At 41.4% G+C, this 18,957-nt stretch overlaps 1 protein-coding gene across 1 annotated transcript in view; it reads right to left on the bottom strand.

The window, feature by feature from the left end:
* Positions 1-18,957, bottom strand: part of ptprsa (protein tyrosine phosphatase receptor type Sa) — a 536,941-nt gene that overhangs the window by 299,963 nt on the left and 218,021 nt on the right. Inside the window, 1 exon segment of the mRNA XM_039767107.1 lies at positions 4,015-4,203. Within this exon segment, the coding sequence (XP_039623041.1) occupies positions 4,015-4,203 (189 nt within the window).

Genomic DNA, 18,957 nt, shown 5'->3' on the forward strand with positions numbered 1-18,957 from the left:
CTATCTATCTATCTATCTATCTATCTATCTATCTATCTATCTATCTATCTATCTATCTATCTATCTATCTATCTATCTATCTATCTATCCCCCCCTGCACTGCTTTGCCCGAGAGCCTATAATGCTGTTAAGATGGCCCTGGCGGATGTTCAAATCAAACGACATAATGTGAAAAAATAGAATCTCAGTGATTGGCATGATTGTTGGTGCCAGATGGGCTGGTTTGCATATTTCTGTATTTGCTGATCTCTTTGGTGTCTCATGTCTCATGCACAGCAGTCTCTGGTGTTTAGTCAGAACTGATCCAATGAGCAGCAGGGAGAACAGAAGATGGGAGAGGTCAGACGAGAATGGCCAAACTGGTCCAAGCTGAAATTAAGACTACAATAAACACAATGCACAAAAGCACCTCAGAATGCACAACATGTTGAACCCTGAGGTGGACGGGCTATAGAAGACCATCTCAGGTTCCACTGCTGTCAGCCAAGAACCGAAAGCTGGGGCTGCAAAACTAAACAGCTAATTCAGACTGGTCTGATGAATCTCGATTAACTTCTGAGGCACACAGATGGTACACAGATTCATGCTCCCAACCTGCCTTGTGTTAGAAGTCCAGATTGGTGGTGATGGTGTAATGGTGTGAGGAATATTTTTCTTGGCACACTGAATGCCATGAATGAATGCCATGCCCTAATTGTGTATTGAGGCTGAACATGTGCATCCCTTCATGGCCACAACTCTCCCGTCTTCTAAAAGCTACGACCAGCGTGACAGTGCACCAAGTCACAAAGCAAACTGGTTTCATGAGCATCACAATGAGTTCAGCGCTCTTCGGTGGCCTTCCCAGTCACCTGATCTGAATCCAATAGAAAACCTTTAGGATTTGGAAGAATGGGAGATTTGCAGTATGAACGCATGAAGTGGCTGACAAAGCTGAGGAATCTCAGGTGTTTTTAAGAACATAAGGTGGCCCTACAAAGTATTTGAACAGTGGTCCTAATTTACTCGTTCCCTCAGTGTGTAACGCATGAATAAAATGTCCTCACCTGCTTGATTCGCTGCTCTATTTTGTCTTCTGGGGTCATAGATAGAAGAGGAAGGGGGGAGTATTTAGCCACAGTAGCAGTCAACCCCTATGCTGGAAATGGAAACAAATAATTGCCGGTACCCTCCGTTTCTGTAGGCTACTTGTTCCTTGTCGAGGTGCGTTTCAAGTTTTACACAATTTCTTAATTAGCGTATTATCCCCGAGGGGTTTTGAGCATGCTGTTTGATGTATATAATTCATTGACAAGCAGGTGGTGGTGGGGGGATCATTTTGTAGTTTTGAGTGAGCTAATATGCATGTATTATTCCAAAGAGCTGAGGGGGTGGATGTAGTAAACCTTTGGGAGTCGGAGCACAGGGGGCTGCAGCCATTTACAGGTACTCCGCCACTACAGCACACCAGTGCAAACCACCCCACTTCAAGCCCTGGTCCACCCTGACGGTAACCATAAGTGTACCTGCAATGAATCAAATATCAAAGGTCCCAGCCTGGCGCAATTGACCTTATGAATTGTGGTACTCATTTTGGCTCACCCTGTACAATGCCGGCTCCTTCCAGCTGACACACGAAGGATTGGCAGAACGATATTCCGCTGTGAAACACACAGTCCAGGAAATGTTGAAACGGAGGTGTACGACTAGTTAGTTTAGATTATCTCAGGGCACAACGTGAGCTACCACAGCTATGCTGACGACACACAGCTGTAATTATCAATAGCTCCTGATGACCCTGATTCTATTGATTCACTAACACAATGTCTGACTTGTATCTCAGAATGGATGAATAGTAACTTTCTCAAGTTAAATAAAGAGAAAACTGAAATCTTAGTGATTGGCAATAATGGATACAATGAGGCTATTAGAAATAAACTGGATACATTAGGATTAAAAGTCAAGACGGAGGTAAAAAGCTTAGGGGTAACTGTTGACTGTAATCTGAATTTTAAATCACATATTAATCAGATCACTGGAACAGCATTTTTTCACTTAAGAAACATAAGTAAAGTTAGACCTCTTATATCACTGAAAGATGCTGAGAAATTAGTTCACGCGTTTGTTTTCAGTCGACTAGATTACTGTAACGCACTCCTCTCAGGACTACCCAAAAAAGACATCAATCACTTGCAACGAGTGCAGAATGCAGCTGCTAGAATCCTAACTAGGAAAAGAAAATCCGAACACATTTCTCCAGTTTTAATGTCACTACACTGGTTACCTGTGTCATTCAGGATTGACTTTAAAATTCTGCTTATGGTTTATAAAGCCTTAAATAATCTCGCCCATCTTATATATCGGAATGTCTGACACCTTATATTCCAAATCGTAACCTCAGATCCTCAAATGAGTGTCTCCTTAGAATTCCAAGAACAAAACTTAAAAGAAGTGGTGAGGCTGGCGGCCTTCTGCTGTTATGCACCTAAAATCTGGAATAGCCTGCCAATAGGAATTCACCAGGCTGATACAGTAGAGCACTTTAAAACACTGCTGAAAACACATTACTTTAACATGGCCTTTTATAACTTCACTTTAACTTAATTTAACTTAATCCTGATACTCTGTATGTTCAATTTCCTCAAAATAACTATTCATGGTGGCTCTAAAATCCGTACTGACCCCTACTCTCTTTTCTGTTTCTTTTTCCGGTTTCTTTGTGGTGGTGGCCTGCGCCACCTCCACCTACTCAAAGCTTCATGATGCTCCAACAATGATGGACGGATTAAAAGGCAGAAGTCTACGTGACCATCATCATCATCAAGCCCTTCCGTGAGAACCCTAAATCCAAAGAGGACTGTTTCATTTATGTTAGGTAGAATGCCCAGAGGGGACTGGGTGGTCTCATGGTCTGGAATCCCTACAGATTTTATTTTTTCCAGCCGTCTGGAGTTTTTTGTTTTTTCTGTCCCCCCTGGCCATTGAACCTTACTCTTATTCGATGTTAATGTTGATTTATTTTGTTTTATAATTGTGTCTTTCATTTTTCTATTCTTTCATATGTAAAGCACTTTGAGCTACTGTTTGTATGAAAATGTGCTATAGAAATAAATGGTGTTGTTGTTGTAGTTATGTGGGTGAGGCACTGAAACCAGGAAACGTTTTGATCCGTACCCCAGAAAAGTCCACGTGCTGATTATCACAACAGACATGTTCCCCGTTGGTCTGCAGCCTATTTTGGCCTATAACTGTAAACCTGTGCTCGGTGAAAAGATGATAAAATGACACCGACATGGAAACAGGATTTAAAATTTTGATCACCAGGGGAAGCGAACACTCAGACCAGCTGAAGCATCAGACGGACACTTAAATAAGCGTATTCACTGCACCCTCCCCGCGACAGACCATGGCAGCTCCATTTATGATACCCATTCACTGAACCATAATTGTTAACCCCGTGATGCCCCAGGCTGACTTTGATGCTAACAAATTTGATCTGTAAATAGACTTTGTTTTACCAGCTGTTTAATTAAAGGTAAAATCAATGAGTCGATCCAAATGCTTTCAACAAGCGCTTTAGTTACAGTCACAAATCCTACGCCAACAACATGGTAAAAGAAAAAAATACAAACTCTAAAAGTCCTATCTTGCTTTTGTGCACGGAACATACAGTAAGCTCCCGGGACACGTTTTCATGCTCAGGGATTTTCTTTATTGAACCTTCCGAAATGAAATTGCGCTTCTACAGGAGGCTGCTGTCCGGATTGACAGCTCGGAAAAGACTGTGGCTATATTTTGCTGTCTCTGTCCAAAGTTTATAGTATGTCAAAAAAAAAAAAAAAAAGAAGAGGAAAGAGAAAGAAGTGAATTAAAAAAAAAAAAAAAGAATAAAACAGTAATGATCGACAGGCCACAGGCCTTGGTAGCATAAAAAAAAAAACGTTCCCCCCTAAAGGGAAATGTCCACCGCATCATAAGGTGTGACTGTCACTTTCAGAGAATACTCTCAAAAAAAAGGTTGTGCTTCACTCTTACCTGATCGCAGTTGCTTAATTCTTCCATTACTTGTACTTGGATCGATGGGTAGAAAATCCTTGAACCAGGTAATTTCAGGATCAGGGTTACCACTGGCGGCACAAAGCATGGTGGCGGTGCGCGTTCGCTCGACCACCTTCAGCTGGGGACCCATGTCGATGTTCGGGAACCCTGCTGGAAGCTGATCCTCTGCAAAGACAAAGACAAAGCAGTTGTTAGATCTTGGGGGGCCCCTTTAGGTACTAATGAATTATATATATTATATATTATAATATTATAATTCCAAAAGCTAAACTTAAAAGAAGTGGTGAGGCGGGTGGCCTTCTGCTGCTATGCACCTAAAATCTGGAATAGCCTGTCAATAGGAATTCACCAGGCTGATACAGTAGAGCAGTTTAAAACACTGCTGAAAACACATTACTGTAACATGGCCTTTCTATAACTTCACTTTAACTTAATCCTGATACTCTGTATGTTCAATTCTTCATAATAACTATTCACAGTGGCTCTATAATCCGTACTGACCCCAACTCTCTCTTCTGTTTCTTTTTCCGGTTTCTTTGTGGTGGCGACCTGTGCCACCATCACCTACTCAAAGCATCATGATGCACCAACAATGATGGACTGAAAGCCAGAAGTCTACGTGACCATCATCATCAGGTCCTTCCATGAAAACCCTAAATTCAAAGAGGACTGTTTGATTTATGTTAGGTAGATTGCCCAGAGAGGACTGGGCGGTCTCATGGTCTGGAACCCCTACAGATTTTATTTTTTTCTCCAGCCTTCAGAGTTTTTTTTTTGTTTTTTTTGTCCACCCTGGCCATCGGACCTTACTCTTATTCTATGTTAATTAATGTTGACTTATGTTTATTTTTTATTGTGTCTTCTATTTCTCTATTCATTTTGTAAAGCACTTTGAGCTACATTTTTTGTATGAATATGTGCTATATAAATAAATGTTGATTGATTGATTGATTGAATGAAGGATGTTCAGTCATCTTAACTCTCCAGGTGGAATATTTAAGACGGGTGAAACCTCAACAGCAAATTCGGCCCACTAGGATGACCCCAGTCACCCCAGAAGAAATAACATACCACAAAATTATACGGCAGACCAATTGGGTTTCCAGTTCAGTGGGAACTTCCACGGGTGCTGGTTTTGCCCCCAGCCAAATTCACAATCATTTTCATCCATCCATCTATCCATCCATCCATTATCCAACCCGCTATATCGTAACACAGGGTCACGGGGGTCTGCTGGAGCCAATCCCAGCCAGCACAGGGTACAAGGCAGGAACAAATCCCGGGCTGGGCGCCACCCAATCGCAGGGCACACACACCCAGACACTAAGCACACATTAGGGACAATTTACGATCGCCAAAGCATCTAACTTGCATGTCTTTGGACTGTGGGAGGAAACCCACCCAGACACAGCGAGAACATGCAAACTCCACGCAGGGAGGACCCGGGAAGAGAACCAATCAGTTTCTCATTCTAAAATGATCCCATTGTTTAATTATATATCCCGTGTAGTGTTGGGTAGTGTGGACAGATGAAAGGACAGTGGTGGATGTCAGTGATGTGTTGGGTTGGCAGTAGGGTCACACAAATTATATTAAAAAGAACGCTCGAGTCTTCCTGATTCGACATAGCAGAAGATCTGTTCTGGTGGCAGTTCAGGTCTGAAATGAGATGCCTTTCTTTCTCCGGGGTGTCCACTCTTTGATATGAGGCTCTGGACGGAAAAGGGTGGAGTCAATTGCCCTCACTGGGCATCTTCTCACCACTGTGGATGGTAAAAGAGATGACAATGTTGGCGGCAGCACGCCCTTTCTCATCCTGGGGTGGTATCGCTTATCTCCAGCATATGCGTGACAATAGATAATGAACTTTTGACTTTAGTACCGATATCGGCTTTAGGACCTCAGTACCAGGGCCAAAGTGGTTCTAAAGTGAATAACGGATAACTCCAAAGCCCTTCAGCCTGCGCCATCACGTCCCTCTACACAAAGTGTATATCCAAGCAATAAGGGTTCCCATCAAGCCCTGATCACGTCGAGTCAAATAAAGGAAGAGGTCTCCCATGAAATTTTGATCACGTCAAATCAATAAGGGATGGGTCTACCATGAAGCCTTGATCATGTAAAATTATTAAGGGGCGGCCCTGTGAAGTCTTAATCAGATCAAATCAATAAAAAGTGAGCTCTCCCATGAAGCCTAGATCACGTCATCTCAATGGGGGTCTACACGAAGTCTCAATTGCTTCAAATCAACAAAGGAAGAGGTTCCCCATGACGCCTCAATCATGTCAAATCAACAAGGGTGCGGTCCGGTTAGGTCTCGATTACGTTAAACAAAATAAAAGGGGAGGTCTCCCATGAAGCCTCGATCATGTCAAATCAATAAAGGAGGAGGAATTTCATGAAGTCTCAAATCAATAAGGGGAGGGGGGGGGGTTCCATAAAGACTCGGTTGCTTGGGATTTTTCCGTGAAATCTCGTTGGCAGTGGTCACATGTGGTTTCATGAAACATCTAAGCACATTTTACTCCTGCTACTCTACCAAGTGGCAGGAGGACGAGTTTGAGTGGAATACTGATTTTTATTTCCGGTATCGAAAAAAAATCTAACATTCCGGTATCATACCATTTTAAAAATTGTGTGCTGTTCCTTTAAGAAGATCGAGAAACCTTAGTCTGCCCCCATAGGATATGCCCACTAGTTCAGGGCTGCTCACTGCTTTATCTCCAGCAGGTGACCCACCTGAGCTTCAGAAGAGGTCATCCACCTGAAGCTAAGTGTGTTCAGGCTCAGCCAGTACTTGTATATCTAGTAAAAGCTTGGGTTGTTGCTGGAAGAGGTGTTGGTAAGGCCAGCAGGGGGCGCTTACCCTGTGTTTATTTTTATGGATCCCAATGCCTGAGTGGTATTGAAGGGGATGCTGTCCTCTAAAATGGCATGCTCCTTTAGATGAGACGTAAAACCGAGGTCTGTGCTCATAAAAGATCCCTGGGATTCTTTCAAAAAGAGTAGGGCATACCCTGATGTCCTGGGTACATTGTCCACGATACGACACAATACAATTTATTTTTTGTATAGCCCAAAATCACACAAGAAGTGCCACAATGGGCTTTAACAGGCCCTGCCTCTTGACAGCCCCCCAGCCTTGACTCTCTAAGAAGACAAAGAAAACTCCCAAACAAAATGGAAGAAACCTCAGGAAAGGCATTTCAAAGAGAGACGCCTTTCCAGGTAGGCTGGGCGTGCAGTGGGTGTCAAAAAGAAGGGGGTCAATACAATACAACACACAGAACAGAACAAATCCTAAATACAGGATCAAAATACAAATTTTAGAAGTACGGAGTAGAATTTAACAGTAGATGATATCTCATAATAAGATTTGGATTTGTTTAGAGTCCTGGAGACCTCATCTATCAAGCTGCCTCCTCCATTTGGCCATTCCACAGCTGAAACAGTGCTGGGTCAGCCACTTCGATGAAAGAACCCCTCTTTCCCATGATTCCTGCGATCCTCCACCATGGCCTCAGTCATTCTGCCCTTTCCCCCCCATTACTCCCGGTCTCTAAATAGCCAGCTATGTCAAACACCCATTCACCACCTAACTGGTAATGTGTAATGATGATGATGATGTACTAGAGCAAAAATGGCTGCCATCACACCATTCAAGTGGACAGTGCACATTGGTGGTGGTCGATGTAGTTGCCCACTGCCTGTGTGAAGCACTATATAATTATAATTAATAATTATTATTATTCATGTCAGTATACCACAAGTCAAAGACATCTGAAAGATACAATACAGATGGCACGGCCAGCACCCTCCTCAGCTCTGTGCACTCGTCACTTACTTCTGTATCTAGAGCCTGTTAAGCTCATTATGTGTGGAGGCCACCCGCCTGCCCTCTGTCTCTCCCACTCCAACCCTCTTAATCCACTTCAAGCGCTCCCATTGGCCACCAATGACTTCATCCTTATAAGTGGCTTTGGTTGAGGGCCAAACAGAAAGAATTTCTACCTGGACAGGAGCCAGGGTTTCATTAATTTGATGAACCAATTAATCCGCCGAGAGTGCAGGGCTCACTAATGCTGGTGGAGAGGGCACATGGAGGAGGGCATGCTAAAGTGGACTGGTCTGTCTGTCCGTGTCACTTCAGATGTGTGTATGTCTGTGTGAGTCTGCAGGCATGCAGGTAGCAGGTGTGTGTGCACTGCACAGAATCTTTTGTTATGATGTGGAGAAAACGACAGGAGCAGCAGAAACACATTCAGGTACAAACTGCTAGTGGTAACCATCCACCCTCATTGTCACTCGTCATTGAATTAAAGCCGCCTTTCTGAATAGGAGAATGACCACTAACCAGATTAGGCATGACAGCCAGCAACGAGCCAGAGGTGCATGAGGGCTTTGGGCAGAGGTACTGAAAAGCCACATTTATAAACATGTTGCCTCATCTTGGTTTTCACTAAAACATGAAAAAGGCAATTTTTAATTATGTGGTTCACTGTGCACAATTCCTCAGAGCTTAATTAAAGGAACTCGTGTGGAGGGAACCCTGAGAGTGGAGCACAAAAAAAGACAAATTGCTCACCATCCACAGGTGGCATGACAGAAAAGGTGCTACATCAAAGATAGATAGATAGATAGATAGATAGATAGATAGATAGATAGATAGATAGATAGATAGATAGATAGATAGATAGATAGATAGATAATGAAAGGCACTCTATAAAATGGATAGATAGATAGATAGATAGATAGATAGATAGATAGATAGATAGATAGATAGATAGATAGATAGATAGATATATGGATAGATAATGTGAAAGACACTATATAATAGATAGTTTTTTGGGTTAAAAAGTTTAAAAAAAAGAAAACAAAAACAGGGAATACTGGACCCCCAGTGCCACGGTCACACTTCTATATCCACAGCTGTGCAATACATGTAGTCTGACACACGTCAGTCAAGTCAGTTCAATGTGTGCCTCCTGTTCACATCACCACAGAAGAACAGAGCACACTTTTTAAAAAGGTGACATACTGCATATTTACTAACGAATGGACAGAATATCGTGTTTTCTCCACATAAAGATAGAAGTGAAAAAGCACTATGTAATACATGGGCATGATAGGTGCTTTATAGACAGACAGACAGACAGACAGACAGACAGACAGATAGATAGATAGATAGATAGATAGATAGATAGATAGATAGATAGATAGATAGATAGATATTCACACATAAGCATTATAGATAGATATGAAGGGCGCTATATAATACAGATAACTGATAAATAATAAGACATGACAGGCACAACATAAATGACAGACATATGTGAAACACACTACATAAATAGAGAGATGGAATAAAAGGCACTATACAGCAGACACATAATGAATATACAGATATGAAGTGCAATGTATTATAGATAGATATGAAAAGCATATATTCTAGATAGACAGAGAGATACATATGAACTACACTAAATAACAGACATGAAAACATAATAGATAATATATAAAATACACAATATTATAGGTAAATATGTATAACATATACTGCAATAGGCAGGTAAATAGATAAATATGAAAGTCATTATACAAGATTAAAATGCTTTTTAAAATGGAGGGAAAGATATTAAATGCACTATACAATATAAATTAATGAAAATGAAATGCACTATATTACAGATAGATCAATATGAAACACCGTATAATAGATACACAGGAAATACACTATGAAACAGATAGCTATGATATAGATAAGGAGATATGAAAGGAACTATATTATATATATATATATATATATAATATATATATATACAGTACTTATTTATATAGAATATATATATGTATAAAAGGCAATATATAAGAGAGATAAAATTTTTAAGTAATAGAAATATTATGTAAAAGTGGACGTGAAAGGCACAACATAATAGACATACAATGCATTATACTGCATAATAAACAGATGGACAGATATAGCAAAAGACACTACTGTATATTATAGACAGACACGAAAGGTGTTATGTAATAGATGACTAGATGGAAAGGCAGATATGAAAGGCACTATATGACAAATACATGGAAAAGTTCTCTGTTGAGTAAAGATTTAGAGAAATGGCTAGTTCAGGTTCAAGTCAATCGTAGACCACTAATGCTGTTCTAGAAATATAAACCCAGATATTAAATATGGTTACACATAACGGCACTATATTAAACACAATGCGAGTCTCCAGCAGACTGAAGCCCTGCATTTCATTTTTCACGAGTGCACACACATATCGAGATGACATAGCCCAGCGGGTTCTGAGGGTCTCATCTGTATGACAGCCGTACTGTTTTACCACAAAGGCTGCTGCACTCTAATGAGACATTTCTTATTCTTCTTCCTCTACTTCTTCTTCTTCTTCACTAATTAAGGAAAGCAATCGAGTTGTTGATTTTGTGTGTGTTGTGTAGAATTCCTTTGAGTTTAATTAAAGCAACTGGAGTGCAGAGCCCCTCCGAGTGGAGCTCACAGAGCTGATGCATTAACTGCCTGGGAAACAAAGACAGTGAGCCGAAATGGCGCGTGTGGAGCGGGCCGAGCAGTCATTACCATAAACTAAATGCGGCACAACTGCCAGAAGCCGCTGCCCCCGGGGAGACAGTCCAAATGAGATCATTACATTGGCTGGCTGGCAGGCGCAGGTGTTTACAGTGCAAATCAGCCCACCGAGAAGTTAAGAGATTGATGAGCAAGTCCATCTGACACTCAGGTGTTGCTTACGTACAGGTGGTCCTTACAGCAGATTTACATGTACGATGTTCACTCACATCGTCTACATCTGGATTGGCTCCAACCATGAGGACGCGGAGCTGCTGCGCACCTCCCTGCTCCTGTCATTGTCCTGGATGGATGAACCTCGCTTACCGTAAGTCAAGCCCCCGGATACAGCAGAGTGTCACTCGCCAAGGACAAAACCCATTTAAAATGCATCCCATCATAACTGATAACGCCTACGGCTTGACATCATGGCTCCGCTCAAGATCTAAGTCACCTCTAACCTGTGATATATAAACACTACACATGATATACATATGACATATAAACAGCTCCGGTCATTCTTCACATGTTCTCCCAAGGCTGTGGCCACAATGTGTGACTTCCTCCAGGACACAACGTCACCATGTGAGCATTAGGGCACAGAAAGGCAGCCAGCAGCAACAATCACCTCAGGGCTACTGAAGACAAATGCGGCACGTTGACCAGAAACACCAGCAAAACCCTAAGTGACCATGAAGACCACACGAGGACTGCAAGGAAGACGTGAACTAGAGACCAAAGCCCCCTGAAGGAGAGCGCTAATGGGGGCACTGTGTGATAAGGCAGACAGAAAGACACGAAAGACAAGACACCGATAAGACAGACAGACATGAAAGTACTACTGTATATAACAGAGGGGTATGAGGGACTTGAACAAATTTGGATAAATTGATACGAATGGCCAAAAAGATGGATAGAAGTGAATTTTTCTGGCCAAGTGACATTAAATGCATTATGTCCTTCACGGCCAGCTTCGTTTGCAGTATGAGCGATTAGCCAGTGACCCAACAAAAGCCACCTTTAATAGAATTAACACAACTCTGAGTGAACTCCATAACAATAACTGTTCAAACTTAAAGGATTATGGCCTCCCACAAAAAATCTTTGAAATTATGGACCTGTGGTCAGCCTAACAGGTGGACCAGCATAGTACTTTTCTAAAAGACTTTTTCAAATTATTCTGTTACTGCGGTGGGCTGACGGCCAGCCCGGGGTTTGTTTCCTGCCTTGCGCCCTCTGCTGGCTGGGATTGGCTCCAGCAGACCCCCATGACCCAGTAGTTAGGATATAGCGGGTTGGATGATGGATGGATGGATGATGGATGGATAGTATCTTTCATTTCAATTCTCTCTCTCTATCTTATATGTTGGTTGGACATACTGGTAAGAACGGATGGATGAATTATTCTGTTAAGAGTGCCAAAACGGCACTGCAGAGCTTAAAGAACTTATCATGATGTCGTTTGATGTCGTGTCGCTATACACCATGATTCCAAGTCATCTGGCTACCGAGACTTTACTCTCAAAATTAAACAACGACCCCACCTGGCCACAAAACACATAAAGCATTTAATATCACTTCCATTTTAATGGAGAATTCAGTAATCCCTCGCTATATCGCGCTTCGACTTTCGCGGCTTCACTCTATCGCGGATTTTAAATGTAAGCACATCTAAATATATATCACGGATTTTTCGCTGGTTCGCCGCTTTCTGCAGACAATGGGTCTTTTAATTTAGGTTACATGCTTCCTCAGTTTGATTGCCCAGTTGATTTCATACAAGGGACGCTATTGGCGGATGGCTTAGAAGCTACCCAATCAGAGCACATATTAAATAAAACTCCTCAATGATATAAGATATGCTTCCCGCGTGGCGCTTGTTTTGTTTGCTTCTCTCTGTCTTTCTCACTCACTCTCTCTGCCTGACGGAGGGGGTGTGAGCAGAGGGGCTGTTTGCACAGAGGACACGGACGCTCCTCTACAAAATGCCGCTTTATCGCGGTGCTTCTGTATACTTAAAAGTATGTATTGATTTTTTGTTTGCTTTTCTTAGCGAGCGCTCTCTCTGACATTATCTGCTCTTCACGATGCTCCTTTGAAGATAAGATATGTTTGCATTCTTTTAATTGTGAGAAAGAACTGCCATCTCTGTCTTGTAATGAAGCACAGTTTAAACGTTTGACTAAAGGGTGTTATTTCATGTCTAGAGGGCTCTAATAATTTTAACAGTGTGGGAGAGTTTATAAGGGCTTAAAATATATAAAAATAACCATACAAACATATGGTTTCTACTTCGCGGAAATTCATTTATCGCGGCAGAGTCTGGAACGGATTAACCGCGATAAACGAGGGTTGACTGTACTACATACAGAAAGAGGGCATGCCAATGGGTCCTCCATTATCAGGACTCTTAGCTGAACTGGTAATGCAGCGATTTAAAGTGCGGCTCTAACTCGGTCACACTTAAACTCTGGATTCGCTATGTCAACGACACATCTGTCATATTAAAAAGCAATCATCTAAATGATTTCCACAGCCACATCACTTCAACTCACCATGGAAAAAGAAATGAACCAACCCATTCGTTTGCTGGACATCTCCACTGACAGAGGTAAGGACGCCAACTTAATGACGAGTGTAAGGAATGTTACGCAGGACAAAATATTACACTTTTCTAGCAATCGCCCCTCATCACATACACAGAGTTTGTGTTAAGACTCTGTTCAGAAGGATTCACACCCACTGTAATACAAAGAATATTAAAATGAACGAAAAACGTTATCTTTTCACACAGCTACCCCGAGGCGTTTATCAAAAAAAAAAAACGGTTACATAGGAGGCACCACAGACCTCAGCAAGCAATTGACGCCAACCCGATCTCACGCCCTGCTTGGCACACCTTTTCCAAAGACAATAGTGTATCGCAAAGTACAGCACGCATCCTCTGCAAATCAGGCATCAAAATAGCCCATAGACCTGAAAACACTCTGCAGACTGCGCTTTTTCATGCCAGAAGCAAGAAATCTGCATCAGCGACACGGAATGCAATATACAGTATACCATTCAGTGCATGCCCAGTGGTATACATGGGTCGAACATCGAAAACACTTGCAACATGCATATAAGAATATCGCAGTGCTGTCAGAAGGAAGGAGCCACAATCTCTGATATACTCACACGCACGTTTAACTGGAACACGGTGCAAGTACAATTCAAGGCAAATACTAGGAGTGCCAGAGAGCTGCCTGAATCGTGGCTCTCTAATGAAAATGCCATTAACAGACACTTGGACATGAACCCGGCATTGGCAGGCTTAAAAAGAAGAACATCTAAATAATAAAACAGACGTCATGACCAACGCGCTCTGAACCCCACCTTGTTGATCCACCTCCTCCCTTGACCCCCAGTCCCTCAGTTGATATATATTGCCTTTGATTCCTGTATGTCTAATCATTTTCCTCTGATGATGACAATTGGTAGGTTAGCTTAAGAATAAAGAACTACTTTAAGAAGCAGGACTCATTTTCTCCCTTTGTGGATTAATAGCAATAGGTAGATTGGACTGGATTACTGTGCAATAATATTGCAATTGTTTTAATGTTTTACCAGATTAAGTATTGTGATGAAATTCTGCAATGTACTTTGTAAATACTGGACTGGCATCTCGACTGGGATTGAAAGTGAAAGTCTGTGGACACCTGACTATCACACCTGCTGTATTTGAACTTGTTGGACATCCCATTTCAAAATGAAGGGCATTAAATCAGAGTTGTCGCCATACAACAGCCTCCAATCCTCTTTTCACAATTTTAGAGTGTGTGTGTTGGGGAGAATTTGTGTCCATTTGTTAGGGTCAGGTACTAATGTTGGATGAGAATAATAATAATAATTCTTTGCATTTATATAGCGCTTTTCTCACCACTCAAAGCGCTCAGCAATTACAGGTTAAGGGCCTTGCTCAAGGGCCCAACAGAGCACAGTCCCTTTTTGGCATTTATGGGATTCGAATCGGCAACCTTCCGATTGCCAGTGCAGATCACTAGCCTCAGAGCCAACACGAGAAGACCGGCCTTGAATTCAACATGCCTAAGGTGTTCAATATGGCTCTGTGCAGGCCTCTCAAGTAAAACCATGTCTTTATGGACTTGATTTCGTGAACGGGGTCAGAGACGTGCTGGAACAGAAAAGCGATTTGCATTAAAGTTGGAAGAGCACGGTTGTGTAAAACATCTTTGTCTGCTATAAGTTTGGCAGTACCCTTCACTGCAATCAAACCCTCCCATTGTCCCTCCTCTACCAAACTTTACATTAGGCACCATGCAGTTTGAAAGGTAACATCCTCCTGGCACCCTCCACGTCCAGATTTGCCCATCAGACTGACAGACAGTTAAGCGTATTCATCACCTCAGAGAACACATTTCTACTGCTCTGGAGTCGAATGGCGGGTGTGCTTTAAACCATTTCAGGTGACGCTTGGCACTAGATAGATAGATAGATAGATAGAGTGAAAGGCACTATATAATAGATAGATAGATAGATAGATAGATAATGAAAGGCACTATATAAAATGGATAGATAGATAGATAGATAGATAGATAATGAAAGGCACTATATAAAATGGATAGATAGATAGATAGATAGATAGATAGATAATGAAAGGCACTATATAAAATGGATAGATAGATAGATAGATAATGTGAAAGGCACTATATGATAGATAGATAGATAGATAATGTGAAAGGCACTATATGATAGATAGATAGATAGATAGATAGATAGATAGATAGATAAAATAATGTTATATTAATTAACAATTACTTGACAATTGTCCATCACTCTAAAACGCTTATTTAGGGAAGGGCAGCCTATCCTAACAAGCATCAGGTACAAGGCAGGGACAATCCCAGGAGGGGGCACCAGATCATCACAGAGTGAACACACAGATACACATACATAAACACGCACACACACACACAGACACACCTGGGCCAGTTTAGCATCCCAAGTTCACGTAACCTGCAAGCCTTTGGACTGTGGGAGGAAAGTAGAGAACCTGGAGGAAAACCACAAACATGTAAACTCAACAGAGGGAGGACCCAGGACTAGAACCCTGGTCTCCTTACGGAGAAATCTTTATATGGCTCATACTGAATGAACTTCCACTAAGTGAATCACCTTCTAGTACTCCCCTCCATGTAAGTCACTTTGTAGCACACAGAGGGCATACACATCAAGTACTCTGCAGTCACTAACCCTGCTGCCCACTCATCTGAATGGGATGCACATATCTGATGAATCTGAACCCCAAACCTGCAATGCGGGGTAGGTGAAGACCCAAGTAATCCATTTTCAGAGCTCCTCTCCCCCCAAGTACTCACTTCATATATCACTGCCTTTATTCTGAAGCTATAAAAAGGCCAATGAAGAAGCTGCCCTTCCCTGTCCAGTGGTCTCTAAAGACTATTAGCGAGTAGTCTATTAACTAAAGTATAAATTGGCACACATGGGGGTGCTACCCAGATGTTGCTTATTCATTTTTGCCCATCATTTTTTTTTTAGCAGTCCTTATTAGACTAATGGCTCTCAAGTTTAATCCTTTGTGAAAGTATTGTAACCAACTGGTCAGACCAATGTATGGTCCATCTGTTTGGAGGGTCATGGCACCAATGAACTAAAGAACAATTCTTCATTAAACAGCCACTAGAATTTAATTAGCATCATTTTTATTTACATAAACCATTCCACTTTTTTATTTTTTAAAAGACCTCCTAATAAAAAAAACAAATCCTTCAGCCTCTAACCCCCCCTTCCCTCCCCCACAAAGTTGAGAGCTCAATTTACAAAATTCACCATTAATCATCATTAATAATCACAGCATTAAGGCACCACCCGGTGCAAATCCTTTAATCCGATTGGTGTGCAGGGTTTAGTAAACTATATGCTTATTACTGACCTCTTGTGCCGAGGATATCAAGAGATGGGATTTAATGATTGGAGCATGTCCGAAAATAAAGTGAAATTCAAGCTTTTCAGCATTTCGAGGGGGTGGCCAATGCCTACACCGTTCAAAAAAAGCAAACAAAAAAAAAAAAAAGAAATGGCATCATTGTAGCTTGTTGATGGAATTCCTCTGTCATTACTTTTTATAGCTCCTTTCACAGAAAACGCTGGTACAAGGCACTTTAGAAGACCCTCAAGTATCCAAATCAACACAAAAAAGGCCATCGCTAGCTATGAAAAAACCAGACGGGTCTCACCAAACTGACGAAAATCTAATTAGTACAAAACTGAATGAAGAGTTTTTTTGGGTTAAAAAGTTAAAAAAGAAGAAAACAGGGAATACTGGACCCCCAGTGCCACGGTTACACTTCTATATCCACAGCTGTGCAATACATGTAGTCTGACGCACGCCAGTCAAGTCGGTTCAATGTGTGCCTCCTGTTCACATCACCACAGAAGAACAGAGCACACGTTTTAAAAAGGTGACATACTGCATATTTACTAACGAATGGACAGAATATCGTGTTTTCTCGACATAAAGATAGAAGTGAAAAAGCACTATGTAATACATGGGCATGATAGGTGCTTTATAGACAGACAGACAGACAGATAGATAGATATGAAAGGCAATATATAATAGATAGATAGATAGATAGATAGATAGATATGAAAGGCACTATATGATAGATAGATAGATAGATAGATATGAAAGGCACTATATAAAATGGATAGATAGATAGATAGATAGATAGATAGATAGATAGATAGATAGATAGATAGATAGATAGATAGATAGATAGATAGATAGATAGAGTTTAAACAGCGGCAGGACACATGGATCACAGCTGCATCTGCCTGTAAATTAATCAGGTCATCAAACTGCTGGATTGCCAGAGAGCTTTAAGTATTATTATTATTATTATTACCAAGAATAGAGATCAAATGCCATTTCTGTACCCTTTTAAATAAGCTGAATTTTAACTAAGCTGCAGCTGTTTCTGTTACAAGGCTGGACAATTTCATTTGAGCCCAAAGCAGCTCAATTAGGATAATCAGGGGTCCAGTGTTAGGCACAGAGGCGGCATCAGGTGTGGATGCTACCATGCCAGTAACTGGACAATGTATTTGGGCAATTGTGTACCCCAGATATGCCACCCTCGAGTCAAATCACACTAGACTTAACTACATCATCAATCAATAGAAATGAATGAAAATCAAAATAAAAAGGGAGAATACTTAAGACTATAATAATGTTTCAAACTCTCGTTCTTTTTTAAAAATGCCCTATCACCCTTAAAAGACAGATTTGAAAGACATTGAACAGTAGATGGACAGGAAAAAGTACGATATCATAGATAAGTTGAAAGGCTGGAAGGCAGGTAGATAGACAGATGAATGGTACTCCATGACAGACAGAGCAACACCGACATAGACAGGAAATGCATTATATAACAGACATTTATTTATTAAAAACACTATAGATAGAGAGACAGACAGATATGAAAGGCAATATATGACAGATACATATTATGAAAGTCAAGATAGATAAATAGATATGAATGGCACTATATAATATACATGTAAAAATGAATATTGGACAGACAGACAGTGTGGCAGATGACCGGGAACATTTTCCCAATGGGACACCTGGAGAAGGGAAGGACCGGGAGAGGGGCAATATCTTCCCTGGGATACAAGAGGGCAGTCCCACTGGATTGCATCGGGGCCACGGACTTGGAGATTGGAAGCACAACCCTGTTGGGGACCATGGCCACCACCACGGGGGTGCCTGGACGATCCTGGAACCCTGGTCTGCAGCACTTCTGCCACACCAGGGAAGTGTTGCAGGAAGAGAATCAGGGTGAACTTGTAGCACGTTCGGGTGCAATATAAAAGAGGCGGCCTCACTCCATTCGGTCAGCAGGAGTCGGGAGGGAGAGGACAGAGCTTGCAAGGAGAAGAGTAGAGGGGGCAGAAGAATAGAGAAGAAGAGGCAGAGAATAAAGGCAAAAGAAAGGACTTGTGGCAATTTGTTGGCTGTTGTGTGTTAAAAAGGAGCAAAATAAACGTGTGTTTTTTAGGACATTGTGAGTCTGTGTCGAGGTTGTTTCATCACAATAGATAGATAGATAGATAGATAGATAGATAGATAGATAGATAGATAGATAGATGGATGGATGGATGGATGGATGGATGGATGGATGGATGGATAGATAGATAGATGCAAGGCACTATATAATATGTACATAATTATAAAAGTCATTAAAGATAGATATATAAATAGTCCAATCAAGTCTACAATAAAAGAAGTGCAAAGAAGGGCAGCGGCAGTC

The sequence above is a fragment of the Polypterus senegalus genome, chromosome 10 (genome assembly GCF_016835505.1).
Source record: "Polypterus senegalus isolate Bchr_013 chromosome 10, ASM1683550v1, whole genome shotgun sequence".
Classification (NCBI taxonomy): Eukaryota; Metazoa; Chordata; class Cladistia; order Polypteriformes; family Polypteridae; genus Polypterus; species Polypterus senegalus.